The 25800-nt window shown below is 42.9% G+C and overlaps 1 protein-coding gene across 1 annotated transcript in view; it reads left to right on the top strand.

Annotated features, from left to right (window-relative positions):
• LOC308112978 (ERC protein 2-like) overlaps window positions 1-25800 on the top strand; it is a gene marked incomplete at its 5' end in the record, with an annotated part of 146593 nt that overhangs the window by 63402 nt on the left and 57391 nt on the right. The window contains 3 exons of the mRNA XM_080468834.1: window positions 1671-1764; window positions 6079-6231; window positions 9911-10071. Of these exons, the coding sequence (XP_080324960.1) occupies window positions 1671-1764; window positions 6079-6231; window positions 9911-10071 (408 nt within the window). The remainder of the gene's footprint in view (window positions 1-1670; window positions 1765-6078; window positions 6232-9910; window positions 10072-25800) is intronic.

The following is a 25800-nucleotide window of genomic DNA, read 5'->3' as shown; positions in this document are numbered from 1 at the left end:
GGATGCGTGACCGTCCACTAGTAGCTGCACTGAGCGCTGGTGCGTGTGTTTGTGTTAGCAATAGATGTGGCTGAGTGTGTTCGGGTAAATGACAAGGAGCAAGTCTCAGTGTGGAAGTAAATACACCAGCCATCCTGGCTGGTTAACACACAGTTCAGTTAATCAGCACCTTAGCGATGCACAATGCTGACAGCTGATTTATTATCCATCCAGAAGCCTGCGCCAATTTATTTTTCTTTATTTTCTTTACACACGCTCTACTGTGTGTGTGTGTGTGTGTGTGTGTGTGCGTGCGTGCGTGCGTGCGTGCGTGCGTGCGTGCGTGCGTGCGTGCGTGCGTGCGTGCGTGCGTTGGTATATTCCAGTCTTTTTAGCTGTGGACTTGAACTTTTGTTATATTTTTTTGAGAAGGTGTTTGTGTGCATGCATGCACTTGCATCTCCAGTTTGGAAATGTTTGTGTGTTTTGTTGTTGAAGGATTTACACAGCTGTGTCGCACCTCCATCGGTCGTGTCTTGTCTTGTCCCATTCTGCCATTTTACAAAGAAGAGAAACAGACACACTTGTACTCTCTTGCTGTACTGCACACTCACCCATATCACGCCACATTGGCGATTCTGCAAATTCAAATGCGACATAGGCGGCATTTTGATGGTGCATTTTGCATGTGCTTTTACGTTTAATAGTTCACTCACATAAATGGAAATACATGTGTTTATCAGGTAAAAGTACATTTTGACCCACAGTCATGTGCAAGAAGTGAGTTCATTCGATGAATATTTTGAGAAGCCAGAAATGTGATCCTTTGTGATTCATGGCCTATATCAGTCAACGTCAATCACAAGGAAAATTAAATTATAAGTTAGATCAGGGATTTCAAATATAAAACCGGCCCGCAAGAGGCTCCAATCCGGCCTGCCAAACCACCAAGCAAATTGTTAAAATTTCAAAGAAAACATTGATTTTCGAACAAGTTTCCTAAGAGCAGCGGACACGACCCAACACTGACACCCGAGCTGAGATATTAGTGATGCTGCCATGAAAACGACCTCATTGTGAGCAAACTAGCACGACCCTCAAAGCCATGTTGTGAGGTTGAGTTTGTGAAAACATGCATTTAATGTAACAGCGAGAAAGATTGTGATCATTTTCAATAGTTATTCTTTGGTTTTGTGAAAATATAGACATTTTCTTCACAACTGTGTATTCTGCACCACAAGGAAACAGTTTAAATTTGAAGTTTATCGTAGTACTATTTTACCAGACACTCAAGATGAAATTGGGCTGCATGCAGCCGCTGAATTAAAATGTGATTGACACCCCTGAGTTAGCTATAGCAGTATCGTCGATCAACGCATGGAAGAAAAAGCAATTGTTCCTTCTTTTTTTTTTTTTTTTTTTTTTTTTTGGAGCAGAAATAACTTGCTTGAATCATATTATCCATTGCTTTCCATTCATAAATGTATGTGGCGTTCTCATACATGTCCATTCATCAACCCTCAACCTCTTCTATTCTCGCGGTCACATTTTTCCAGTTTACTCACATGGCTGTTGCCCTTTGTCTCTTTGCATTAATCATAAATTGCATTTCTTTTGCATTTCATGATGTCTGTAATTCACCACTTCTTCAATTCAGTTCATCTGTGACATCCACATTTCTCCCTCTGAAGGCAAATCAAGTCTCCCAACATCCAGAAGCAGATGATATCGGCCGATATGAGGAAAGACGCTCTACTTGACGGCCATCCTCATTCTCTATCGCAGGTAGGGAAACACCCGGTGTGGATGTCTCTGTGTGAATGCCGCATGTTCAGCCTCCTTGTCATCTTTTCAGCTCAAAGAGTTGAAATCAGCTCATTTCACCCGGCCTCTTTTCTTTGTTTCCTTCTCTCCTCTTTTGCAAGGCAATCCACATAAATACACTCCCCCTGCCTCTATCTCCCCTTTTTCACACTCCTTACTCCAGTCTGTCATAGCACTCATCCTCCCACAGCGGAGCTCAGAATCACTCCTCGACACAGGACAGAATCAATCCTTTACGCCAGTGAAGATCTGCAGGGTAAAATGGGAACGGTACAGAAGTGAGTCTGGTCAGGCATCTGGGAATTTGTCTAATTATTCCTCTACGTAGGTGGCGAAGTGGTTACCACTGTTGTCTCACAGCCAGCAATTCCTGGTTCAGGTCTGGTTTGGGCCTGTTTCCACAATCCAGGAAAAAAACATGTGTTTGAGGTCGAGTGTGTGTCCTGTAATTGGGTGAAGTGTCCTTGGACCCCAAGTTTGACATAAAGGAAGAATGATACTTTTATACAGCATACTAAGACTGCAGAGCTTCGCTGAGGTCTTAATGCCAGGTTCCATCTGGAGGAGAGTGCACCTCTCCATACCTCTCTGCCAAAGAGGGTGAGTCTCTCTGTCTGTTTTTGGGCGAGCTATTTTTCTATTTTTGTGTATACTGGCAGCAGCATCCGCCATCCTATTTCTGCATCCAAACAGTGTCTGAGAAGGACACATCTGTCGTGTTTCCTCTGGCAGGGCCGTCGGTTGGTCGTCACGTTTAGAAACGGGCTCCACTGAGAGGTGAAAACGAAAATCCTCGCCGCTCCTCCTTTCACTTTATTTGGAACTGTACGAGCAGATGCCCTTCTGATGATCTTATCGTGAAATGTCCACATGAATTAATTAAAAAAAAAAACAGTTAAGTATAACGTCACAGTTTGCTGGTTTGTTTAAAAAAGAAATCCCAGCAAGTACAGTTTACAGTGTGGATACTTTATGCACTCGATAGTTTAAGAAACGGTCTAGCATCAAAGATTATTATGACCTCCAATGAGTTATTGCAAAAACCACTTAAACAATGATTCAGCGATTTCACATGCACATTTCAGTAAATTGTACCAAATGTCCAGCTGAGTAGAAACCAGCTTTAAAAAGTAAACCATGACTGGGACCACACACCAACAGCATTAGATAAATTAGCATTATAAATATACCGCTGTGATTATGATTAAAAAAAGGGAGTCATAAATGATAAAGACTTGAGGAGTAACTGAAGGAAGTGAGCATAAGACTTCATAAGACCTCGTAATCCTTCTCACCATCTCCAGAGAAGTTCAAATGTTTTATGAAATCATATTTTCTGTTCAGTGGAGGCTGTATTACGACCTGCTTCCCTCCCTCCCTCTGTTCTCTCTCACGCCATTTATCTCTTTGTCCATCGGGAATAAAGCACGCTTCGAGGGTAAACACACACAAACAAACTCTCCATATAATTCCGACAGAGTTTATGTGGGACGTACTGATAGCATCTCTTCACTCCATTGTCTCCATCGCGCCATGCTGCACTTCACAAACAGAGAAAACACACACCGGAAGTACTCACTTCAAACGTTCACACACAGGCCTTTCGTTTCACATTTATCTGGAACACTGAACATTTTTAAAAAGAACTTTTGAAATAACTTCAGGATTCTCCTTCAATTTCTGAAACTGAAACTATATCTAAAATCTCCGGGCCTCTTGCACGTTCTTAACACGTTTTCAACTAATAAAACAGGAAGGGTAAAGACGGACACTGCAGACAAGCAGTTGACAGAGACAGAGACAGAGACAGATGTGTGAGTGCAAAGTCAGGGATCATAGGTACACAGCTGTTGGAAATGTGCATTCTCTCACTCTCTGCTCATTTATTTAAGTGATTAGAATCCCTCCATCAAACCAAAAAGTGCCAGAATCATAATGATCCTTCCCAGGGGCATTAGGTGATGATTGGTCCTGCAGAGGCAATTATCTTTCCATTTCTTCCTGCTCTCTCTGTTTCTGTGTCTGCCTTGCCCTTTTTTCCTCTCTTTGGAGTCTTGAAAGCCAGAATAGTCTCTTGGTACTAATAAAGCTCACATTACATATAGATATATACAGTATATATGCACAGACACACATATAGGACTCGTATATTGCACATGTGTGAGCGACACACACACACACACACACACACACACACACACACACACACACACACACACACACACACACACACACACACACACACACACACACACACACACAGGGAGACAGGGCTTTCTGGTTCGGGTATACTCCAGGGTCCAGCAGTGGCTGCCCCATCTCAGTGGGGTGTGTGTGTGTGTGTGTGTGTGTGTGTGTGTGTGTGTGTGTGTGTGTGTGTGTGTGTGTGTGTGTGTGTGTGTGTGTGTGTGTGTGTGTGTGTGTGTGTGTGTGTGTGTGTATGTGTGTTGGGTGGGGTCAGACCAGTACTTGTTGATTCTGGTGCATCGAATTACTGCCCGTCTGTCACATCCAATTACAGTTTTGGACTGCTGACGCACACAGCCTGCCTGTGTGTGTGTGTGTGTGTGTGTGTGTGTGTGTGTGTGTGTGTGTGTGTGTGTGTGTGTGTGTGTGTGTGTGTGTGTGTGTGTGTGTGTGTGTCTGTGTCGCTCACCTCCAGCTGTGTTGTGCTGACGTGACGAGTCACAAGTATCCACTCGTAATTTGCTGGCTTGGCATTTCATCATTTCAGGCTCAGGGATAATGCTAATTTATTTTTTTGTTAGTTTTTTTGACGTTACTTTGTTACTTTGTAAATTAGCCTCTTTCACTAATATGCTGATGGAGAAACCGCTTATTTTCTTTTTCTTTTTCATAGTGTTTTGAAGCTTATTCATATTTTTCATGTCTCATAAAGTGCCTGGCACTCAGTCACTGCACATGAGGAATGCATCATGAAGGATCCCTCATATGTGGCCTATAGTACGTTTTGCCTGCTCTACCAAAGAAATGTATCTGTTCAGAGTCCTGTCAAACAAGATAACTGTACAAGACACAGACACAGACACATTGCAGTTCTGTGTGAAGCTGATGCTATTGTTTCCAAGCAAGTAAAACGCCCTTGCACCGACATGAAACTGTTGTTTTTTTTCTCTTTAAATATCCCTTTTAGAGCAGTCAGTCAGTTTAATTTCTATCTGTCGCATTTAAGTTCTCCCTTTTTCTTCTTGTCACCAGTTTCCTTTTGCAAATCTTCTTGACACGTGTCGCTCGCACTACTGTATGTCCTCCTTGTTTTCTTGAAGCATCAGTTTCGGACGTTGAAGCAATGCTCAAACCGCACATTTTGATTGGCTCTGCTTGCTACTGTTTGGTTTTATAGCTGTGACCATCTGCTGTTGCTTTTCTTTTTTTTTTTTTCTTAATGGAAAATCAGAGTCTGGCAATCTAAGTGTTTAGAAGCTTTCTGAAGGGATCCTGGTTTTTAATTTATCCATCGGGTGTTTCCTGCTGGTTAAGGAGTTTGCTTCCAAGTCTGATCTATGAGGTGAATCCCTAGTTTGTGTCATAACAGCATGTCAGCTGGACTCGAAAGTGCTTCCTTTAAGTCCGTGCCACTGCGGCGCTTCTGCACCGCTCCCACCAAAGTGTGAACGTGTGAACTTGAAAGTGAGTCAACGCTTTTGCTAGTCAGAGTGAAAGCTGGAGAAAAAACAGAGAGAGAGAGAGAGGGAGAGAGAGAGCGAGAGAGAGAGAGAGAGAGAGAGAGAGAGAGAGAGAGAGAGAGAGAGAGAGAGAATCGGGGGGTTTATTATTCCTGTCCAGTGTTTTCTTTCACAGTTCCATCAACCAGTGTGGAGAGGGATCATTTTCTTCCTCTCACCATAGGTGTCAGAGGCCACACACAAACTGTACATGTAAACGTGCACAGTTCTCTCTGCATACCCACACCCACTAATTCACACTCTCATGCAGATGTCAGCAAAGGTCATAGTACTTAGAAAAGCCCTCTCCATCACTTACCACTCTCTTCTGTTTTGGCTGTGTCTGTTGCTTCTCAGAGAGCTCTCATTTCCTCACTAACTGCAGATTGTCCTTTTCCCTTTGTTTATACTTTCCATGGACTTATTTTTATCTTTTTTCTTTTTTTTTTTCTCTCTCTAACACATTTGATGATGCCTTTTTGGAGCAAATATCATTTAAAGAAACACACTTTTCTCCCCGACTTTTTTGCTGCTTCGCTTCCAAACCTCTTCCTCCTAACTCTCTTCTCGCCCCTCACCAACCCTCCAGCAGCCTCTTTCATCTTCCCAGGATGCCCTACGGGAGACGGCTGAGCGGATCATGGAGCTGGAGAGGGCACTGAGGGACAGCATGAACACCTCCGCTCACAGGGAGGCTCTGTGGGCGCAGGAGGAGGCTGACCGCGTTCAGGCGCAGAGACAGGTTTACTGACATGTGGAAGACTCAACAGCAACATACACTTTCACACAGATACCCCCAACTCCGGTTTAAACACATCAGCTCAACCGGCAGAAAGAGGAACCCCAACAAAAAAAAAAAAAAGAAAAAAAAAAGGGGGGGGTCTGAACTGCACCCCCATGTGGCCCAGAGTCTAACTGCACGCTGATTGTTCTCAATGACTTCTTTCTCCGGACCTGCTTAATATGTTGTTCTTGCCCAACAAATTCACAATCACGATTACTGGGTGCCTTCTTCTTCTCCTCTGTCATTTCATTTTATTCCAGACTAAGTTTGTATTCTCTAAACATTCTTTTGTTTATTTTCTTCTCCTTGACTGAAATTTAATACTGCAACATTAAATTCCAGTGGCCTCCTTTCATTTTCTTTTGTTAAGTTTGCTGTGGCGTGCTTGAAAACGTAAGCATATGTTTGACATGTTGTGAGTTTATGAGCATATAATCAGAATTTACTAACAAAGCTGTAGACTTCAGACTTGATGGAGTGCAGGCTGCCCTTTATACCCCGAGTGTCCCACTATCTGTCTGTCTGTCTGTCTGTCTGTCTGTCTTTCTGTCTGCCAGCTGGTTTGGTCTGAAAGCCCCCCACCAAAGACAAAAAAGAAAAATACATGTGTGCGCTTTTTGTATGTGTGTTTGTGAGTGTAGGTGTGTCTGCGGTGGGAAAGAGAAACAGGGCGAGGGAGTGTGTTTCCTCTCGGTGTGAGCGTGCATTTGAATGAGAATGACCTCGCATTACTTATGAGTGCCACAAGTAACATGAGAGCAATCAGTGGTTAAAACAAGAACTAACATTTCGTGGCAGAATGGCTGTGTTGCTTCAAACACACGGCTGCCACCGAGGAGAAGCGAAAGGATGAAGAGGGGAGAGAGCTGGACAGACGGGTCAAACTCAGTTTAGAAAAGTTCAGCTAGAGCCAATGTGAACTGTGGCTTGTTTTTTTCCTTCTTTTTTTTTTTTTGCAATTTCTGTGCTCTGTATGCTTGACTTACATTCAGTGTGGATACAGTGTTTATCAAACAATATTCTGATTCACTGAGAAGTCAGAACGAAAACTATATTTATGTCTGAGGGAGTTTTCGCACGCTTAGAAGTGGATGATTCAGCTTTGACCCAAGTTTACCCATGTGTGGAGGAATCAAGAAAATCCTTTCCTGACTTGTGACACATTAGCACTCATTGACCCCGAAGGTTTTTGTCAACTTGCTTTTATTTTAAGTTGATCCAGACCCTATGCACAGAAAAAATACTGAGGCAGCATGCAGCCATTCTGGCGACTGAACTCCATGTGAACTGGATTCAAAAAGAGTTACAGTCATTGTAAGGTGTGTATTTTGCCAACCTTTTAGTCGCTGATGCTCAGAAGGAGTTGTCATTACGGAACAACTTGTAAACCCGTGTGTTGTAACCACACAAGTTGTTCGTCTGGCTTCACAGTCTACATAGGTGTGCATAGGAGAAAAGAGAGAGGTATAGGTCCGTCTGAAGCATCACCTGACCCTGGCACTGTTTCAGAGCACCCTGCCAAACTCACATTCTCACTCCCCCCCTTCACTCTCTGCTTGATTTTCCTCTTTCTTCTCCCCTGTGTCCCAGAGTAATCAGTCTCATGATGTGTAATGCGCTGAAAGTCTTCCATCAGCCTGACCTGCTGAAATGGAGCATGGGTAATGCCCTGGGTCGCTTTATTTCACACCCACATTCCCTGCGTCTTTCTCTCCGTCTCTGTCTCCTGTCTTTCTTGACGAATCATTGCTGCTGTCCATTCGTTGTCCTGTGCCTCGTTCCATCCCTTCTGCCTTCTTAACTTGTCTCGCGGAATTATCTCCACGCTCTCTCTCCCTTTCTCTGCGTCTCTGTCCTCGTCTTTTTGCCTCTCTTCCCGTCTGTGGCGTTTGAACTCGGCCTTTGAACCAGCAACACGACGCAAATGGACAAGAGGGATTTGGCCCTTACCTCTGAGCCCTCAATCAGCTTATCAACTAAAGGGGCTTTGGGCCAGTCTTAGCGAGCCTTAGCCTGGCTGGGGGGCTTTGCCTTGAAGTTGAGCTAAATTAGCACGCACAGGCTCGCCGCTAAGCTGATTAGGACCCTAATTTCACTAAAATGCATTGTATTCCTTATTAATGATGTGATTGTGAAGTGAGGGCTAGCCTGGGTGGTGGACTAATGAGGAACTTAAGGGGGGGAAGTGGGTGTGTAAGGGTTGATAGACATGTGGTGGGTGTGAATGAGTTGTGTGTGTGTGTGACCCTTGGCATTCAAGATGAAAAAGAAAATGGCTTGAGCTGTGAATAAGACGTCAAACATTACCATGGTGTGATGTTGGACAGTTGGCTGTCTTGATCACAAGTGTATTGACTGCTGGAAACAAACTTGGGGTCAGTTGTTGTTGGAAGGGGCATTTCAGTGAAAACAGTGCTTTGTTACATTGCCAGGAAGTCGGGGCTAATGGTCGCTGCTCTGCTACCAATGAGAATTTCAGTTATTCTCACTTACTCTGCCGTCTCCATTTCCTTCCTTATTCCATATGTGACAGTCAGTCAGTGAGCACTTTATCGGACATCTGTGAAGCACACCTGGAAAACTGGAGGAGATGGCGAGAGTCCTGGAAATGTGTGAACGATTTGGCTCCTTCATAAAAGAGGCCCCTGGCTTTTTTTCAGCTCCTACCCCATACTGCGCGTTCTCCCTATACTCTTCTTCTCCATTTTCTTTTGTGCCTTCCTTCTTCTTTTTTTCTTCTTTCCCTTTGTTTCTTCTGGTTTTGGCTATCTTATATCATGAATCTGTGAATCATCATAGCTGCGCAGAGATGTAGTCACATTGTTGTGGTTTCTCTCTTCATGACGTCTGAACAAGCCCTTCGAGCACCGCATCCTCTTGTGAAGTACTTGTTGTGGGGCAATTAGACACTTCCGGTTTGAGGATAATGGTGCCCTGCGGTTACATCCTGTCTGTCAGACTCTCAGGTTGGGCACAAGGGCTTGTATGGCCGGAGGGTGGGTGTGTGTGTGTGTGTGTGTGTGTGTGTGTGTGTGTGTGTGTGTGTGTGTGTGTGTGTGTGTGTGTGTGTGTGTGTGTGTGTGTGTGTGTGTGTGTGTGTGTGTGTGTGTGTGTGTGTGTGTGTGTGTGTGTGTGTGTGTGTGTGTAGAGGAAGGAGATGAGCATTACTCTCAACTGCTTTAAAGTAGAACCACACTTAAGAAGTGGGGTAAAATAAGTGCTGAAAGGTGGAAGAGGGAACTCTTATTTCCAGTGCAAGGGTCAGTGGACATATCATTCAACTAACCTTATGAACCTCAGTAATTTCACCCACCCCGAGAAGTCAACCGCCCATTGGTTTTCCCTGCTTAGGTTGTGATGTCATCTCTCAGCAGTCTCACGCAACAGACTCTTGTACATGCTCGTAAGCACGAGCATGCAGCCGATGTGCGTTTTGTTTCTGATCACTTCCCTACATCCATAACAACATGATTGTGTGTGAGTGTGTGTATGCATAAGCCTGATGGCAGAATAAATATCGCACACTGCATTTATGAATTCGTAATGGACACATATCTTAAACATCTAGGAAGAAAGCATTGTCGGGCGCTACACTAGATTGTTTACACCCATTTTTCTATGTTTGTCCTGGAAATAGTTGGAGGAGCTGATGGGGGCTTTGGAGAAGACGCGCCAGGAGCTGGACGCCACCAAACTGCGTCTGTCCTCGACTCAGCAGTCCCTGCACGAGAGAGACGGCCACCTCAACAATCTGCGCCAGGAGAGACGCAAACAGCTGGAGGAGATTTTGGAGATGAAGTTAGTTTCATACTCATCCACCTGTTTATGTTACACCCAAACTGTGAAACTGCCCATTTCGTGAACTAGGCAGCCAAAGTTCTGGCTTGTTGCATGAAATGGGGAAGTTTCACAAATCAGATGTAGCATTCACATTCAGCTAGATCATATATCCAGAGGACACAGCATGAAAACAACCTTCCTGTAACATCTAGTAGCTCTCGTGTTCAGTTTTTATTGAATGGTTTGCTATATGTTTATGTTTTCTGTTAAATGCCATGCCATGCTGGATTACATCCTATTGATTATTGTCTTTAAATGCATTTTTTTTTTGTCCTACCCAGTTCAATATCAACACACAAAAACTAAAACCCTCAAAGAGCATTTATTACATAACACTTGTCATGGATTACAATGAATTATCTAGGTGTTTTTTTTTCTAAAGGGAGCATTGAGGGTAAAGCTTTACATCATTCACATATCAACTTACCCTAACTCCATTCATCAAGTCTAATAGTCTAGTCTGTAACCACATCCTTTATCTTGTGTACTCACAGGCCTGCATTCCTCTGAACAGTGAAAATAGGGCCGCTGCCCCACTAATGTAAATAACGTGTGATGATGTGATGTGGTGCAGGATAAGCTGAAAAAAAGTGTCTGTGGTCATGACTGACAGGCTATAAAATACATGATCAATTATTACATTCCCTGACAGTGGCACTCGCTCCCTTCCTTAGTGCTTTACTGGTTTCAATTGTCCAGCACAGCTTTATTGTCTCTATACAGCATAAAAACCATTTTTTCCATTCACCTGCTCACATGTGCATCGGTGCATAAGTGTTATACAGACATCAGCACTGAGGTGTGACTTGAAGCAGGATCAGCCGTTGTCTGGAGCTGCCTTTTAAAAAGTTACATTTATTGAGGACAGGTGGCACAGCCTCAAACAGAAAATCCGGAAAAAAATGTGTCCACCTCTTTTTTATTTTTTTGGTGACTCAGAGTAAGAGTAAGAGGAAACTAAGAGAGAAAAATTAGTGCAGGACCGTTGTCTGCGATAGTGTGTGAGTGTGTGTGTGTGTGTGTGTGTGTGTGTGTGTGTGTGTGTGTGTGTGTGTGTGTGTGTGTGTGTGTGTGTGTGTGTGTGTGTGTGTGTGTGTGTGTGTGTGTGTGTGTGTGTGTGTGTGTGTGTGTGTGTGTGTGTGTGTGTGTGGGTTCAGTGATCTGTCAGTGGATCGGCTCCATGTGCGTTTGCTTTGAGTGCTCTGATTGAAGGAGCATGGAACCACATATCTGGTTGTCATGTGCCGTATCGAAATGCCTTTAATGTCAGCCACTCACTGCAGTACAAAAGGGAAGACTGGCACATATGTATTGAAAACACAACTTTTAAAATCCATTACGCCTCACGAGTCCCTCTGATCACACTAACGCTGAAAGAATTTGCACATAGTTGCGTGTTTGCCTGCACTGTGTGTGTGTGGTGTGTGTGTGTGTGCATGTGTGCGTGTGTGCGTGTGTGTGTGTGTGTGTGGGAGTGCAGTTTCACTGGGGACTGACAGAAGAGTGCCGTTTGCTTCTCCATCTCCACATACAAACACACTGTTCTTGCAACATCTTCTTTCGGTTTCAATTCCTTTCATGTGGGCATGACTAGGAATACTTATCAGAGGAAATGTCTTACATGTGATGGAGAAAACAATCTAGGTATGGATGTGAAATTGCAAAAAGGCTCAGTGACCCAACATGTCAATGATGGTTTTGTGCTTTACTGGCACTGGGTTTACATTAGTATTATTTCACCATTAGTAGGATGTATGTGCACCAAGGTTAGTGTGATGGTTCACTGACATAAACAGCAACAAAAGTAGAAGAGATTCTTGACTTTAAAGGCTTTTGACTAGTAGGACCTAAAGGAGGGGGCAGAGAGGGCGCAAGTGTGTGTGTGGTCTGTTGTGCATCGGATTTTGTGTGCGAACGTGTGTGTGTGTGTGTGTGTGTGTGTGTGTGTGTGTGTGTGTGTGTGTGTGTGTGTGTGTGTGTGTGTGTGTGTGTGTGCGTGCTTGTGTGTGCAAGAAGTTGTTGGAGGCATGGGTTTGGGGTCACTGATGATGAGGATTAAAGGACTGTTGAATTGCGAGGGGCAAAGCTTCGTGAGACTGACATACATCTGAACAAGCCGCAAAAGATACGCATGCAGAACCTACACACAACCTCAGTGGAACTCACATATAATCACTCACGTCTGCGGACATGCATATAGTTACACAAACTGTGGCTTCATGCTTAAAAGGGGCCATATTCCCTCAGCACAGCTCTGGTCCAAGTTAGCACAGGGGAAACTAAACAGGAAAGATAGGGCAGAGAAAGAGAGGTAACAAGGGAGACAGAGAAAAAGAGCCAGAGAGGAAGGGTGAGAGTGAACGCAGGAATAATATGCGACAGTAGGAGAGAGAATGAGAGGCGGGAGGGGGTACAATGGAGGGGCTACGCAAAGTGAAGTATTTCAAATCTTAGAAATCATGAGAGAAGTTTGATTTCATGCCAAGTTTCTCCTTCTCTCCGCTGTAATGTGGCATTTGTCAAGAAGACCAGCTGAAGCAAACCATGTGAGGAACGTTCCCGAGTGGACGGGGGAGCTTTCTTTGTGTGTGTGTGTGCGTGCTTGCGTGCGTGCGTGTGTGTGTGTGTGTGTGTTTGTGTGCGTGTGCGTGCGCGTGTGTGCACGTGCATGTGGAGGAGGGAGGGACAGATCTCTTGGCTTTTCAACACTGTTAATGAAAGAGACAAGAGGGGGAAAATTATTTTCAATATCCTCTCATTTCTGGGTTTCCTTGGTTGTCATGTGTATTTGTGTGTTCATTGGTGTGTGTGTGTGTGTGTGTCTGTGTCTGTGTCTGTATGTAGGCGTGTGTGTGTGTGATGTGTTTTTTTAAGATATAGAGCTGAATGCTTGATGCATAAGGAGTAGTGCGGGTCTCCTCTATCAACCCACACCAGATTATGTTTCCACCAAACTGTACAGCATTAATATTAACACACACACACACACACACACACACACACACACACACACACACACACACACACACACACACACACACACACACACACACACACACACACACACACAGATGGCCTCCAGAGGAGCTTGTCATTAAATGACTGGAGGGTAACGGGGTGTAGGTGCACAATAGAGAAATTATGTGTTTGGACATTTTGAATAGCTAGTCATTGAGATGTTTCCATAGTCGAGACTGGATAATACTACATGCCACAACACTGCAGCGGCTTACTGAACCTGATCCTGCTGTAGACACTGGGAATGTTGGAGATATTATCTTTGTTTACCTTTTAGGGATGGAAAGTGACGATAGTGCAAAGAAAAGGTACCGGCAGCTTTGCAGCAGACACACAAAGAAAAAAAAAGTGTGAGTTTACAAAATGGAAATACAGAAAAGGAAAATCGTGTCGGCATGTAGTATAGTAGAGAGGACAAAAAGAGAGACTGTGGTGGAGAGCCAGGGAGGAAACGGTAAATGACGGAAAAAAAAAAAAGGATGATAGAGCGAAGCAGTGATTGATAGCAGGGTGATGGATGGAGTTAGGGAGGAAAAAGATGGAGGGAGTAGTGGAGGAAAAAACTGATAGAAGATGGAGTGGAGCAGTGAAGAGTGGGAAGGGGCACAACATCACTCTTTTCTCTTTCTCTTTGTACCTTAAAGGCAGTATAGTGAATGAGGAAAACACTCTTCCATTCACCCAGACTGGAACAACCTGCCTGTAAAGGTTTAATTAGAATCCCAAAATATATATATATTAAAAAAAAAAAAAAAATCAGTTTTAATTGAACATTTAATAATATAATAAAAATGCTGAATTTAAGCCCAGGTGGGAAACTTTGAGTAGGCTATCAGTCCAAGGTTGAGCCAAGTGTCCTCTTTTTGGTCATCAAACATGGTCAACTTATTATACACCTGTCAATAATACAATATAAATAGAATATAAAATAAAATGCTTAATTTTGACTCAGGTGGAGAAGCCTGTATATCTTCTTTTTTTTTTTTTTAATTACACTGTATGAAAAATATCCTAAAATTCCAAAACATGTTTGCATTGTTACTCTCTCAGTTCCCCAGTCCCAACGTAAACGGGATTATTGAATCTGCTTCTGCTTAAATGCCGTAAATACGATCTGTGGTCTGATGATCCTCCAACTTCTTAAAAAGATGGTTTTCTAACGAGGAACAAATGGAGACTTCCTACAGTAGTTTGCACGTCATGTTGAACGCAGGCTTGTTTACGGACTCATGTTGATGCGCACATTTTAAGATATTCGGGACTTTTTACTGTCTTTAATGTTGTTGAGGTCCTAACCTATCTGGTAATCAAACTAATTAACTAATCTATTGAAAATAGTTTGGCTTGCATTAACGCATGCTTTTAGCGTTTTGGTCCAAACAGGGCTGGGAGGTCATCGTGTTTCAATGTCTTCTGAGCATAACGACATGAGGATGTTTATGGACTATGATCGGGGTTTCATTAAGTAAAATGCTTTGTGCCCTCGTTAAAATACAATTTGACTTTCCTGCACCATCGCACCGCAAACATCAGAGCGATTAAAGCCGCTTTTCTATGAAGCGTTTTTAAATCACTGTTCCTGCAAGTTGTTGACGGGTTGAAGGACTTATCAGAACAAATATCATAGAGGAAATCCGTCTGGATTTGCCTTCAGGTTTTTCTGCTGTTGCTTTTAATCTCACATTATGTTTTCTGCTCAAAGAGTAAGTCACAATGCAGATTCCAGGAGCCTTTTTATTTATCAGCTTATTCCTTTCACACCGGGAGCGTAGCTGAAGTCTTATAGTCATCAGGTACTGTATGTTAACTTGTTTTCCAATGTTCCTCATGCCGCTTGTTGCAGCATGTTACAAAACCTATCACACCTCTTTTGCAGAATTATGCTTTTTCATTTATTTTTTGCTTCTTCATCAAATCCCTCTCTAACAGAGTTGTCAAACACAACTAAACTGCCAAGCAAATTGTAAAAATTCCAAAGAAAACATTACATTTTTCAACACATCTCTTTATAGTCGTGGAGAAAAACACAACACTGAGACCCTGGCTGAGACATCGATGATGCTGCCATGAAAACTAGCATGAGCTTCAAAGCCATACCGTCAGGATGAATATGTAAACATATGCATAATGCAGCAGTTCAATTTTATTTATTTTTTTAACATTTCACTGTATTTTACACCAGAAGGTTTCATGTTGCGATTGCAGTTATTGTTGGTCGTAATTGGTTTTTGTGAAAATAGACATTGTCATAACATATAATCTGCACCACAACAAAGAAAAAGTTTGAAATTTAAATTTAGAGATCATTATGGCACTAATTTACCGGCCCACTGTGTGGCTGGAAACAGGGACAATGTCAACCTTTGACAATTTAACAGTTTTGAAGTACAGGAATGTAAATATACGGTTCTTTTATTAAATGTTACCTGCTTTTTATGTCTTTAACAAAACTTTGTACATAACATCTTCATAAACGTTCACCCAGAAAACATAACCACTCGAACGCACAGTTGTTGTTTTTTTTTAACAGTTGCTCGGTCAGACTTTAAATTTTTGCAAAACCATTTTTAAAAGAGAAAAAAAAAAAGTTCTTGGTATTACCAAGCAAAGTCACTCAACACTGTCACCAAAGGCAAACAAACTCTTCTACATGGTTGGAAATGTCATAAACCCTTAAACTACAGCCCCGAAGCGAGCTCTGCTCAGGATGTGTCCATGTATCCGTCTGCTGGCTCGTTACTTTAACTCACAGGCAGAATGGATCCTTGAGCAGAACCGACATTATGACTTTCAAATCCCCAACATAGACATCCTGTCTACATAGCGCCAGAGCCATGGTTACAGTCACCAAACACAGCGAGACCAGCTGTACGGCCTGTAACACACACGAGCATAAAACCTGGACACACTCATTAAATCACATTAACACTTAAAAGGTGTGTTTTCATATCCATATTTTCGGGTTTGAGTCATAAAACTGGGACTGGCTGTGATGTAGCGATGCTTCCCCCAAAGCCAAGAGCCAAAGCACTTCATGAGGTCACATTACAATTGTTGTGTTTGGTAATGATGAGACATAGAGGGTCCGGGCGGCATGTGAATAGGATTCTCTGTATTGAAGTGATGAGGAGGGGCCTGACCACACATCACCTTCCTCTCTCTGACCGAGTTTGTGTGTGTGTCGCCTCGTGGGAACTTTGGGCCATTCATCATCTCTGTCTGTGCTCCCATGCCCTCTGACACCCTTGTTTACCTTCGACGTGTGTGTCAGCTGTCGAGCCTATAGGTGTGTTATTATGTCAACGTCCAAGCAGGCTCCACCTTCCTCCTCCTCCTCCTCCTCCTCCTCCTCCTCCTCCTCCTCCTCCTCCTTTGAGGTTTTGTCAATGGAGGACTTCATCAAATAGAAATCCTTGCTTTCAAGTCCTTGTTCGGTACAGTATAGTAATGAGAGCCTTCTGCTGGGGTCCCACAGAAAAAAGCTTCAAGGAGGGAGGTAACAAATACGTGTGGGAAGTCTCCCTATTAGGTTCAATTTCTGAATTGGATACTGTGTTGTCAAGTTAGTGCAGCTGAAAATTGAGTGCTAAATTTGATTCAAACTTTTTGGACCTGATTTTTTCTTTTCCAGCCCATGTTTTCCTCCCGGGCTCCCATCACTAGCCACCATGGCTTCAACTCACTTTACTCAGGGTTTGGCTGCTCTAGCATCAATTATGGTTATTTTTTTTTGTCACTGCTTATTAATATTTTATTGGTACTTATATCCACATAGTATGCTTGGCAAGTGTTGACCCGGCCCGTAAATATGAATTGGGACTCTTGCATTGACTGAAGTTTGGTTACACTGTCACACAGATGTACACACACACACACACACACACACACACACACACACACACACACACACACACACACACACACACACACACACACACACACACACACACACACACACACACACACACACACACACACACACACACGCCCACATACACACACCGCTTGCCTGCAGTATGAGAACTATAGTAGAGATTTGTGAGCTATGGAGAGACCAGGGCAGGTCATTGAGTGGCCTATTCATGAAGTTGATGTTAAACTACAAGAACTGTTCACACTCCAGGGACAAGACGGCACATACAGTACGTGTGTTTTGTTAAGCTAATAGCCAGGGACAGAACAATTGTTTTGTCTTAATCTGATGAGTGACAGTAAATATGGAGTGACTGTGACACGCTGAAACAATGGAATGCAGTGAGAAACAATACAAAGGAGGCACTAGGAAAATGTTGTGTGTGGAAAATTGTACTGAGCTGTCCGCTCTCATAAAATACTTCCTTCATTGTTTCATCTGTCTTTTACATCATCACTCTTTTAGCACCAATGCCCTCGCTTCCTCTGAGAATCAAACGCTCACCCGCCTCTCTTTGTCTGTTGTTCCCTTGTTCTATCTCTGGATGGGTGGAAGAAGGCCTGGAATTTATCACACATACCTAATAATTACTATCACAGGAAATGGTGCCGAGGAAGTAGCCACACTACCTCTGCTAATTAGTGTCAGTCGCAAACACACACTCAAACACACACAAGCATGCACGTGAACACACGCGCGCACACACAAAGCTCATTAGTGTCATTTGGCTTGTCGTAGAGGTACAACTCTCGGGAAAGCCTACTCTGATTGGCCTCGGGGAGACTTACAACCCCAACTTTAGCCGGCTGTATAAATCTGGAGACTAATTGATTGCATGTCTGCGTGTGCGTGGGGTTAACTCTGTGCAAGACTAGGCAATTGATTAGGTGGGCCATTCGGCTATAAAGAGGCAGCCCAGGACACACAGCACCCAGAGGTGACTGGTGATGGCCTGCTAAATGACCGTCCTGCCCTTGGGGTCGCAGCAGGAATGAAGACAAGGAAGCCTGGTTGAGAGCAGTACTGCTCTGCTCTCGTGGTCATTACGCTAATCTGACTTCAAAATCTACAAGATACGCAAATAAGCATATGATTTCACTGATGCCTGTAGCAATGGAAAGAAAAGAGGTTAACCGAAAGTGCAAAGAGAGTGTGCAGGGTGTGATTTGAGAGAGACGTGGGATGGGCTGCTTCAAAATGCAGCTGCATGTAATATGTTGTTGGATGTTCTGTGTCATAAAACAGCCATTAAAATAGTGGCTAAGTGAAATGCCCTCATGGTTTACCATTATGGGCGCATGAAATGCTGGTATACCCACACAAGTGAGTCAATGGGGCATACTGGCATACATTCACACACTGTAAACACCTCAAGGGCCTTATGGGGTTGGCACTCTCACACACACACCTGAGCTCCAACTTCTGTTTTTATCCGCTGTGGCTTCTCCAGATGATGTTTGTCTGAAGAAGTACAGTATATTTCAGTCTTCATCAGCATGCGACTACATCTTTCTCACCCTTTAGAAGCCATGAACAACACTACAAGCTATAATTTTGGGACCTTTTGGAGGAGCAGTGTTACCATCTACAATTGTACTGAGTTTTTCCTCACTCAGAACATATTGTTAAATCACTTTTTTTTTTTTTTTTAAAGTGCCTTGTCTTTCTGGTTCTTTGTTGGATTCACAAGAGTTTTTTTTTTTTATTGGTCCTGCAGATCTTTCAGTCTCACTAAGATGACTCTCAGGAGGTTTTCATAGAGAACAATGGCTGAATGGACCATTTCCCAACACTGGGCCACGACACACCAGTCAGCGAACACCACAGCAGCCCCTAATACTTCTGGTTTGTCTGTGTGTGTGTGTGTGTGTGTGTGTGTGTGTGTGTGTGTGTGTGTGTGTGTGTGTGTGTGTGTGTGTGTGTGTGTGTGTGTGTGTGTGTGTGTGTGTGTGTGTGTGTGTGTGTGTGTGTGTGTGTGTGTGTGTGTGTGTGTGTGTGTGTGTGTGATCTGGTTAATTCAGGGATGCAGACCCAAACTGTAATTATCATTATGCACTTCTCGGCAGAGGTAGGAAACAGCCCAAGCAAGTTTGGATGCGCTTGTGTATCTGTGTTGATGTGCATCGAATATGTTTTCTGTGAAAAGGACAACATGTAAATACATGAATTGTGTGTGTGTGTGTGTGCGCGTGCGTGCGTGCGTGCGTGCGTGCGTGCGTGCGTGCGTGCGTGCGTGCGTGTGTGTGTGTGTGTGTGTGTGTGTGTGTGCGTTTTATGTGAGCAGAGCTATGAGAGCTATTAGCAGTGGAAGATAAGCAGACTGTGCCAGTGGCTATGTGATGGGTTTTCCTGCCCTTGTTCTGGCCCTGCTCTTGTTCTTTTGGTCTCTGCTAAATGGAGACATATTGGAAACACAACTCTTCCCTTTAGGCCAGTGGGTATCTAGAGTTTAGGTCTAGGCAGGAGGGCAGTGAAAGGGAGAGAGAGAGAGAGAAATCAGAGGGTAGGAAATGAAATGAGAAGTATGGAAAAAGATGAGGGTAAAAATAAGAAGGTCATTGGAGTTAAGCTCACCACTAAACTTTCAATCTAATAAAAAACAAAACTGCATTTGCCTAATTTGTTTGTGGTGAGAAATAACCATTCACAAGCATCACAGACACAGTTAACTTTCACAACTCTGCCATAAAACGTTTGCCTCACTTTTACAATATCGGAGTTTGTGTCCAAGAAAACAAAGTACAAAGAAGAACCGGCCAGAAAAGAAACAAAGTGGAAAAAACACACAAACACAAGTGAAACAGTTTAATCGACGTAAGCATCACTTCTATTCAGGACGGGAACCGCAGTTTAATCTGTAAAGTTCTTCGTCTTTAAAACTTCATCAGTAAGACGGAGGAGGTCTGAATGTGGGCGGATAGACTGCGTGGAAACAGGACTGGTCACCACTAAGCAAACAGCACAGGAGGCCTGCAGAGACTAGACGAGCTGGAAGGACTAAGAGCAGAGACAATGGCATGATTGTCAGGTCTGCAGATGAAACACAGAGTATTATGAGAGTCTTTTGTGTTTTGGTCAGGTGTCATTTTAAGTAAAGAGCAGAAAATTCTTGAAGACGTTTTCTCATTTCGACATCATCCGTCATGCCTGAACAAGACCATGGCCAGTGTTGAGCAAGTACCTTTATTGAAATTTTTTTTTAATAAATGTCCCTGTGTATAAACAAAAGAGCTAATCACTTGTAAAGGGAACTCTTGGCTGAGTTTTAAATGCCTTTTTCAAGTGTTACAGAATGTGTGGGTGCACAACCATATTTCTTCCATGTCGCTTTGACATTTTCATTGAGCTGTCACAACGTCTCTGGGAAAGTGTAATCACTTTCATCAGCCTGTTCACTTGATGTGGTTAGCTCAAGTTGGATTAATTTGTCAGTGGAAGATTCCCTGTAATCCAGACGTTACTGGTCCATTAAAAAACAGATTTATGAGCTAATTAGGAATAAAAGAGGCAGCCACAAAACAGCTTAAATGAACTGTTGAAATACAAACAGCAGCAGAAAGGTAAGCGAACTTGCATTTTTCGTTCTAATGCAACACTTTCCTTTGAATTTGTTGTTATTGTGACTTACAGCGGGACATTTCTGATCCTGAGATCCCGACGACTGAGTCAAGGTGCGTTCGTGGGAAGAGGTGGAAATGGTCCGATTTCACAAAAATACACCTGAATGTGAAAGTAGGAACATAGAGACAACTCTGAAAAGCAGATTTCAGACAGTTAGACCATTGCTTATATTCAACTTTGTGAGACACGAACGACAACAGTGAGTTTAATCGCATCACTAATTCCAAGGTCAATTAAAATGAACTGATTTGGTTTTGGTGTGGAAATGTACATGTAGTTTCTATTAAGGTGTGTGCATGCTTCGATTTATCGGGAGCATTCTCTGTCTGAATGTTGGTTGAAAGGGAGAGCTGGGTGTCATCCACATAGCATTGCAGCTGTATTATATTCTTGGAAAATGCAGCTAAGGGGGAGAATATAGACAGTGAAGAGGATGGGACCTAGAACAGAGCCCTGGGGGACACCGGAAGAGGGGAGATGGCAGAGATGTGAAAGATTTTATTTGACTAATGTGTGACCAGAGAAGTATTGCATTGGTGACTTTCACGAGGGCTGTTTCTGTGCAATGATGATGACAGAAAGCAAACTGCACACAAGAAATAAGGACATTCTGTTTTTAGATTATTCATATGCTGTAACATTGCTTCTTGGCAATTAATGCTATACCATTCGAAAGCCTGATTATTCCCTTAAAAATGGTGAAACACTTGTCCGGAACATGCATTTATAGAATAGAATAGAAGATTGTTGGTGACAAATTTTGAAGTCTTTTCCGCCAACAGCTTTTCAATAAATGAATGAATGAACATTCACTGATACCACAAAGTGGTTTACAGGAACTGGATAAGTACAGAAATTATACTTTAAAAACAAACATACACTAAAAGACTAAAAGGGCTTTTTAACAATGTCTTCTGAGTCCACATTCCTTGGCTCCATTGGAAGACCATTCTAACGTTTGGAAGCAATAACCTGGAAAGTACAGTCTCTTTTCTTTCCGTCTACTTTGCTGCTGTTGACTCTTGTTTGGTGTAGTTTGGTGGACTGGATGATTGAACCTGGACCTGAGAAATGTGCAGGAATGTTATGTTCAGTGATGAGTCCAGACTCTGCCTACAGTCCTTGGAGTGTAGACTGCTTCCTTGATTGCTGCACCGATAGAGTAACATCTTCTGGTGGAGGCATCGTGATGGTGTCTCGTTTCTTCAGACGAGTCAAGAAGTCAAGAGCAAAGGAAAAACTGTTTGCATTGGTAAACTGGGTTCAACCCTCATGCTCAACTCTACTGCTTTTTTTTTTTAATAATACATTAGTCTTTATTTTGGGATTTTTGTTTTTTTTAAGGAAGTTAATAAAGCATGCCTGATGAGAGATATGAGAGGAGTTTAACTTGAGCCTTTATACCCAATAATTACATATTGCATGTCAATCTAAAATATGGTCAGACTGCTCATAGGTCTGTATGAAAAGAAAGCAAAGCCTGACACGAAATCACCCTTCAAAGTTTTGAAAAGCACAATACAGACTAACACTATCCGAGCAGGTGCCCTTAAAGAGCGTGCGTCTTAAACACACAGACTTGTCACACACCATGTAGTTTCAATGCGGAATCAAAAGAAGAATAACAAACGCTTATTTTCTCTTGTGATTTTCATGCTTCCTTTCCCTCTGTCTGTGCAGACACTCACAGTAACGTGCACTGACGTATCTGATGTGTCTCTGATCCCTTTTAGCCACAGGTCTCTGGGTTCAGCATTCACTGAAATCAAATGTGTGTGTTTGGCCTAGGGTTACACACTCGATTGAATTAAGGAAATGGCGCACACGTGCACAAGAGCGCTAAAGCCACTCACACACGCACACAAAACCGTTGCACATGCACACACAGCCTTATAGGGACACAGATCCCTATTAAGTTAAAAAAGAGAGTTGAGTGTCTTCTTCCATTGCAAGAGCTTTTATGTGATAAGATCGGCTCGGGGTGCTCTCCTATGCAGGATTCCTGAGCACATCAAACAACAGTAAACCACATCACACAGACAGGAAGAACTCAGCTCCATTAGCCAGCCCATAAAGAACATGTGTGTGTAACAGGAGAGCTACGCTCGCCACTACAAAAGGTTTGCACACGTAGGACAAACACAGCGAGGTATGAAGTCCTCTGATGAACTCAGAAATTAATGTGCATTTGATGTGAGTGCATAGTCAAGGACGATGTCATTGCTCACAATTACTGAGGCCTTGTGTACTCACACACGTGTATTGTTGTGCCTTGGTCCAAAATGATTTAATCCTTCTGTGTTTCTTTCATTTTTTCTTTCATTGCAAGTTGGGAAAATGTTAAGGTCTTGTTACTCATTGACATGAAATCTGTTCAGGAATGTTTGTGAAGACACAATGGGAACGATCATATTCTCAACAACTCATGCAGTTTTTACAGAAGTTGGTGTATCTCTCTCTCTCTCTCTCTCTCTCTCTCATGAGGTATTTAGTGACAAAAGGCCAAAAAGACACGTAAACAGCTAGAGGGAGACAGAATGACAAAGACTGACTAGAAATCTTGACCCAGATTGAGTTTACCCATTTTTCTTACATTGATTTGAAACAGATCTTCACGGTGTCTCCTCTCCAAGCTACAGGCAGTGAGATCTCAGACTCCAGAGGATCTAATTCAAACTGAAGGTCCATCAGTTGATGGCTGGTTCTGCTCTGACATGATAATATGTCTTAATCACCTACTGCGCAGAATGAGAAATGCATAAATTGATTGTTTGAAATTACATCAAACATCAGGACAGTCGAGACGCTGAAGGCATATAATAACAATGTGTATAGAGACACATGACAGGATGAAATGGAGACACAGGGCCCACCCAGCCTCACGTTAAAACCATCCTAATGTGTATTAATCCAAGGGATTACGCTTCCTGCTAGCATTACAAGCCTTCTCGTGCCAGTCAGCAATGTTCTACCCACTGAGGTTAGCATGTAATGCTCAAGATGACATTTACACAAACAGTATTAATACCACTGATGCCACGCAGGATACCAGCGCAAATGTTGTGGGGCCTGACTTGTTAGTGTGTGCCGTGGATGGTAGCTTGAATTGTGCGGTGGAGGAGGAAAATCCTGGTGGATGGCAAAGGGGGAAGCAGAGGGTGTTCGAGACGAGTTATGCACTATGGCAGGCCCAATTGCTTGCGGCTCCTGTTGTGTGTTTGGCTTTGTTTGAGCATGTCCAATATAACCAGTCACAAGGGAGTCTCTGCCAGAGCAAACACACACACACACACAAACACAGGGCTGAGCTGTGGGGAAGGCTTTTATGGCACTGAAGATCCCAGTAACATGACACCTAGGGCAAACACTGAGTAATAAAGCAATTGCGGCAAATTGTTTAGATTCTGCTCCTGGCACGGTTTGTTTATCAGACTCATGAGTGTCTCGGTTTCCGATCATCAGTGTCCTGGCATGTCATTTCAAGAGGTCGGTGCTTGATGAACGATTTTGCGTGCGCAAGACATTTTTGGGGGAAAAAAGTGGCATAAACAATAAAAGTGCACAGTAACAGAAGTATGCAGCATTGTGGACGCCTCCACATTTGTGCCATCGTTTCCTTAAAACAAGGAACATCTTCCTGTTACGTCTGACGGCACGACTTGCCGATAAAAGAGCAACAGATATTTATTTCTTTTGCTTTATCATGTGTGCTTTTTATGTACTCCTCACCACATTTCACTGTTGTTCTTCTGTGACATATTTTGGTGTTTTGGTGTGTCATAGACTATGATCAATCTCCCGTAGTGCCCAGGTGGTCGCCATCATTTCTCTGCTCAATGCACACAATGTCGCCACCGTGCAGATTTGAAAAGGACTCCTGACAAGCTGTAGCCTTCCATGTAGTGACTCTTCTTAGAACAAAGAATACTTCATTTCTGTTGAAGACTTAGCAACGAGAAGTGAAACGTCTTACGCGGTGTGTTTTTCAGTGAGCTGCATGAGTAAGAAACTTCTCCAAAGCTTTCCAGTGTCTGATCAAGGCAGGCCGACTCTCACACACAGACCATGTTTGCAGCATTTACAACACACTCAGACATATTCAAACAAATCTACACATGCATCCGCAGCAGTGGTGAGGAAAAGGTCACGGGTACATATTTATGTTGTCTACTCAGTTTGTACTTGGGAGTGTTAAAAAAAAAAAAAAAAAAGGCCTGTTGATAGATTAATCATCTGTTACTCTAACAGAGTATATAGGTTTGATTTGAATAAAACAATCCCTCATTAGATTTCACTGCTAACGATGTTCAGTTGGGGAAGCTGTAGAGTCAATTTTCCAACAACTTCTGATAGCATATAATTTAAAAAAAATAAGAAAGAAAAACAGTAAGAACTAAAGACAAAAATAAATCCTCAAAACAATGACTGTCAAGTATTGAAAAGGTCTGCTCCTCACATCAGATCGTTTCTCCTGTCTTCAATTTTTAATTATTACGACTTGTTGTGACTCATGCACAGTATGTATTGCTGAGTCTCTCGTCTGGTACAGATACCACCACAATTATGCATTAAAGCTTACCTCACATGAATGTCAGTGAAGTTAAGAAAACTCTGCTGCGTAATGCTTTATGTTTTAGTGGTAAAAAGGCGAGCGTGAGCACGATGTGAAACCAGCTGCAGTGTAAGAGTTTAGGGAATTTGATAATGCCCGATTTAACAATTGGTGCTATGATGCAGCGAATGCAACATTGGTTATTCGATACTTCATCCCACTTTGGCAAGTGACCTTGAGCAAGACACTGAACCCCAAGTAGCTCTCAATGGAGGTCGAGCACACACACACACACACACACACACACACACACACACACACACACACACACACACACACACACACACACATGTGTGTTTGTGTAGGATTGGGTGAATGTGGCCAGATTTAAATTCATCGTGAGAGCCAAATTTAAATTGTGACCAATTAGATGTAGCAGTCTTAACTAAGAACTAAGATCTTCTCTCTCTCTCTCTCTCTCTCTCTCTCTCTCTCTCTCTCTCTTACACACACACAGCCTCCTGCATGTAACCATAGCCAGCAAACGGACTCAGTAGAAGCCATTGTTGAAATAACTGTGATG

Source organism: Lipophrys pholis, assembly GCF_963383615.2.
Source record: "Lipophrys pholis genome assembly, chromosome: 8".
Taxonomy (NCBI): domain Eukaryota; kingdom Metazoa; phylum Chordata; class Actinopteri; order Blenniiformes; family Blenniidae; genus Lipophrys; species Lipophrys pholis.
Note: the sequence above shows the minus strand (reverse complement) of the source record. Positions and strands in the feature narration are given on the sequence as shown.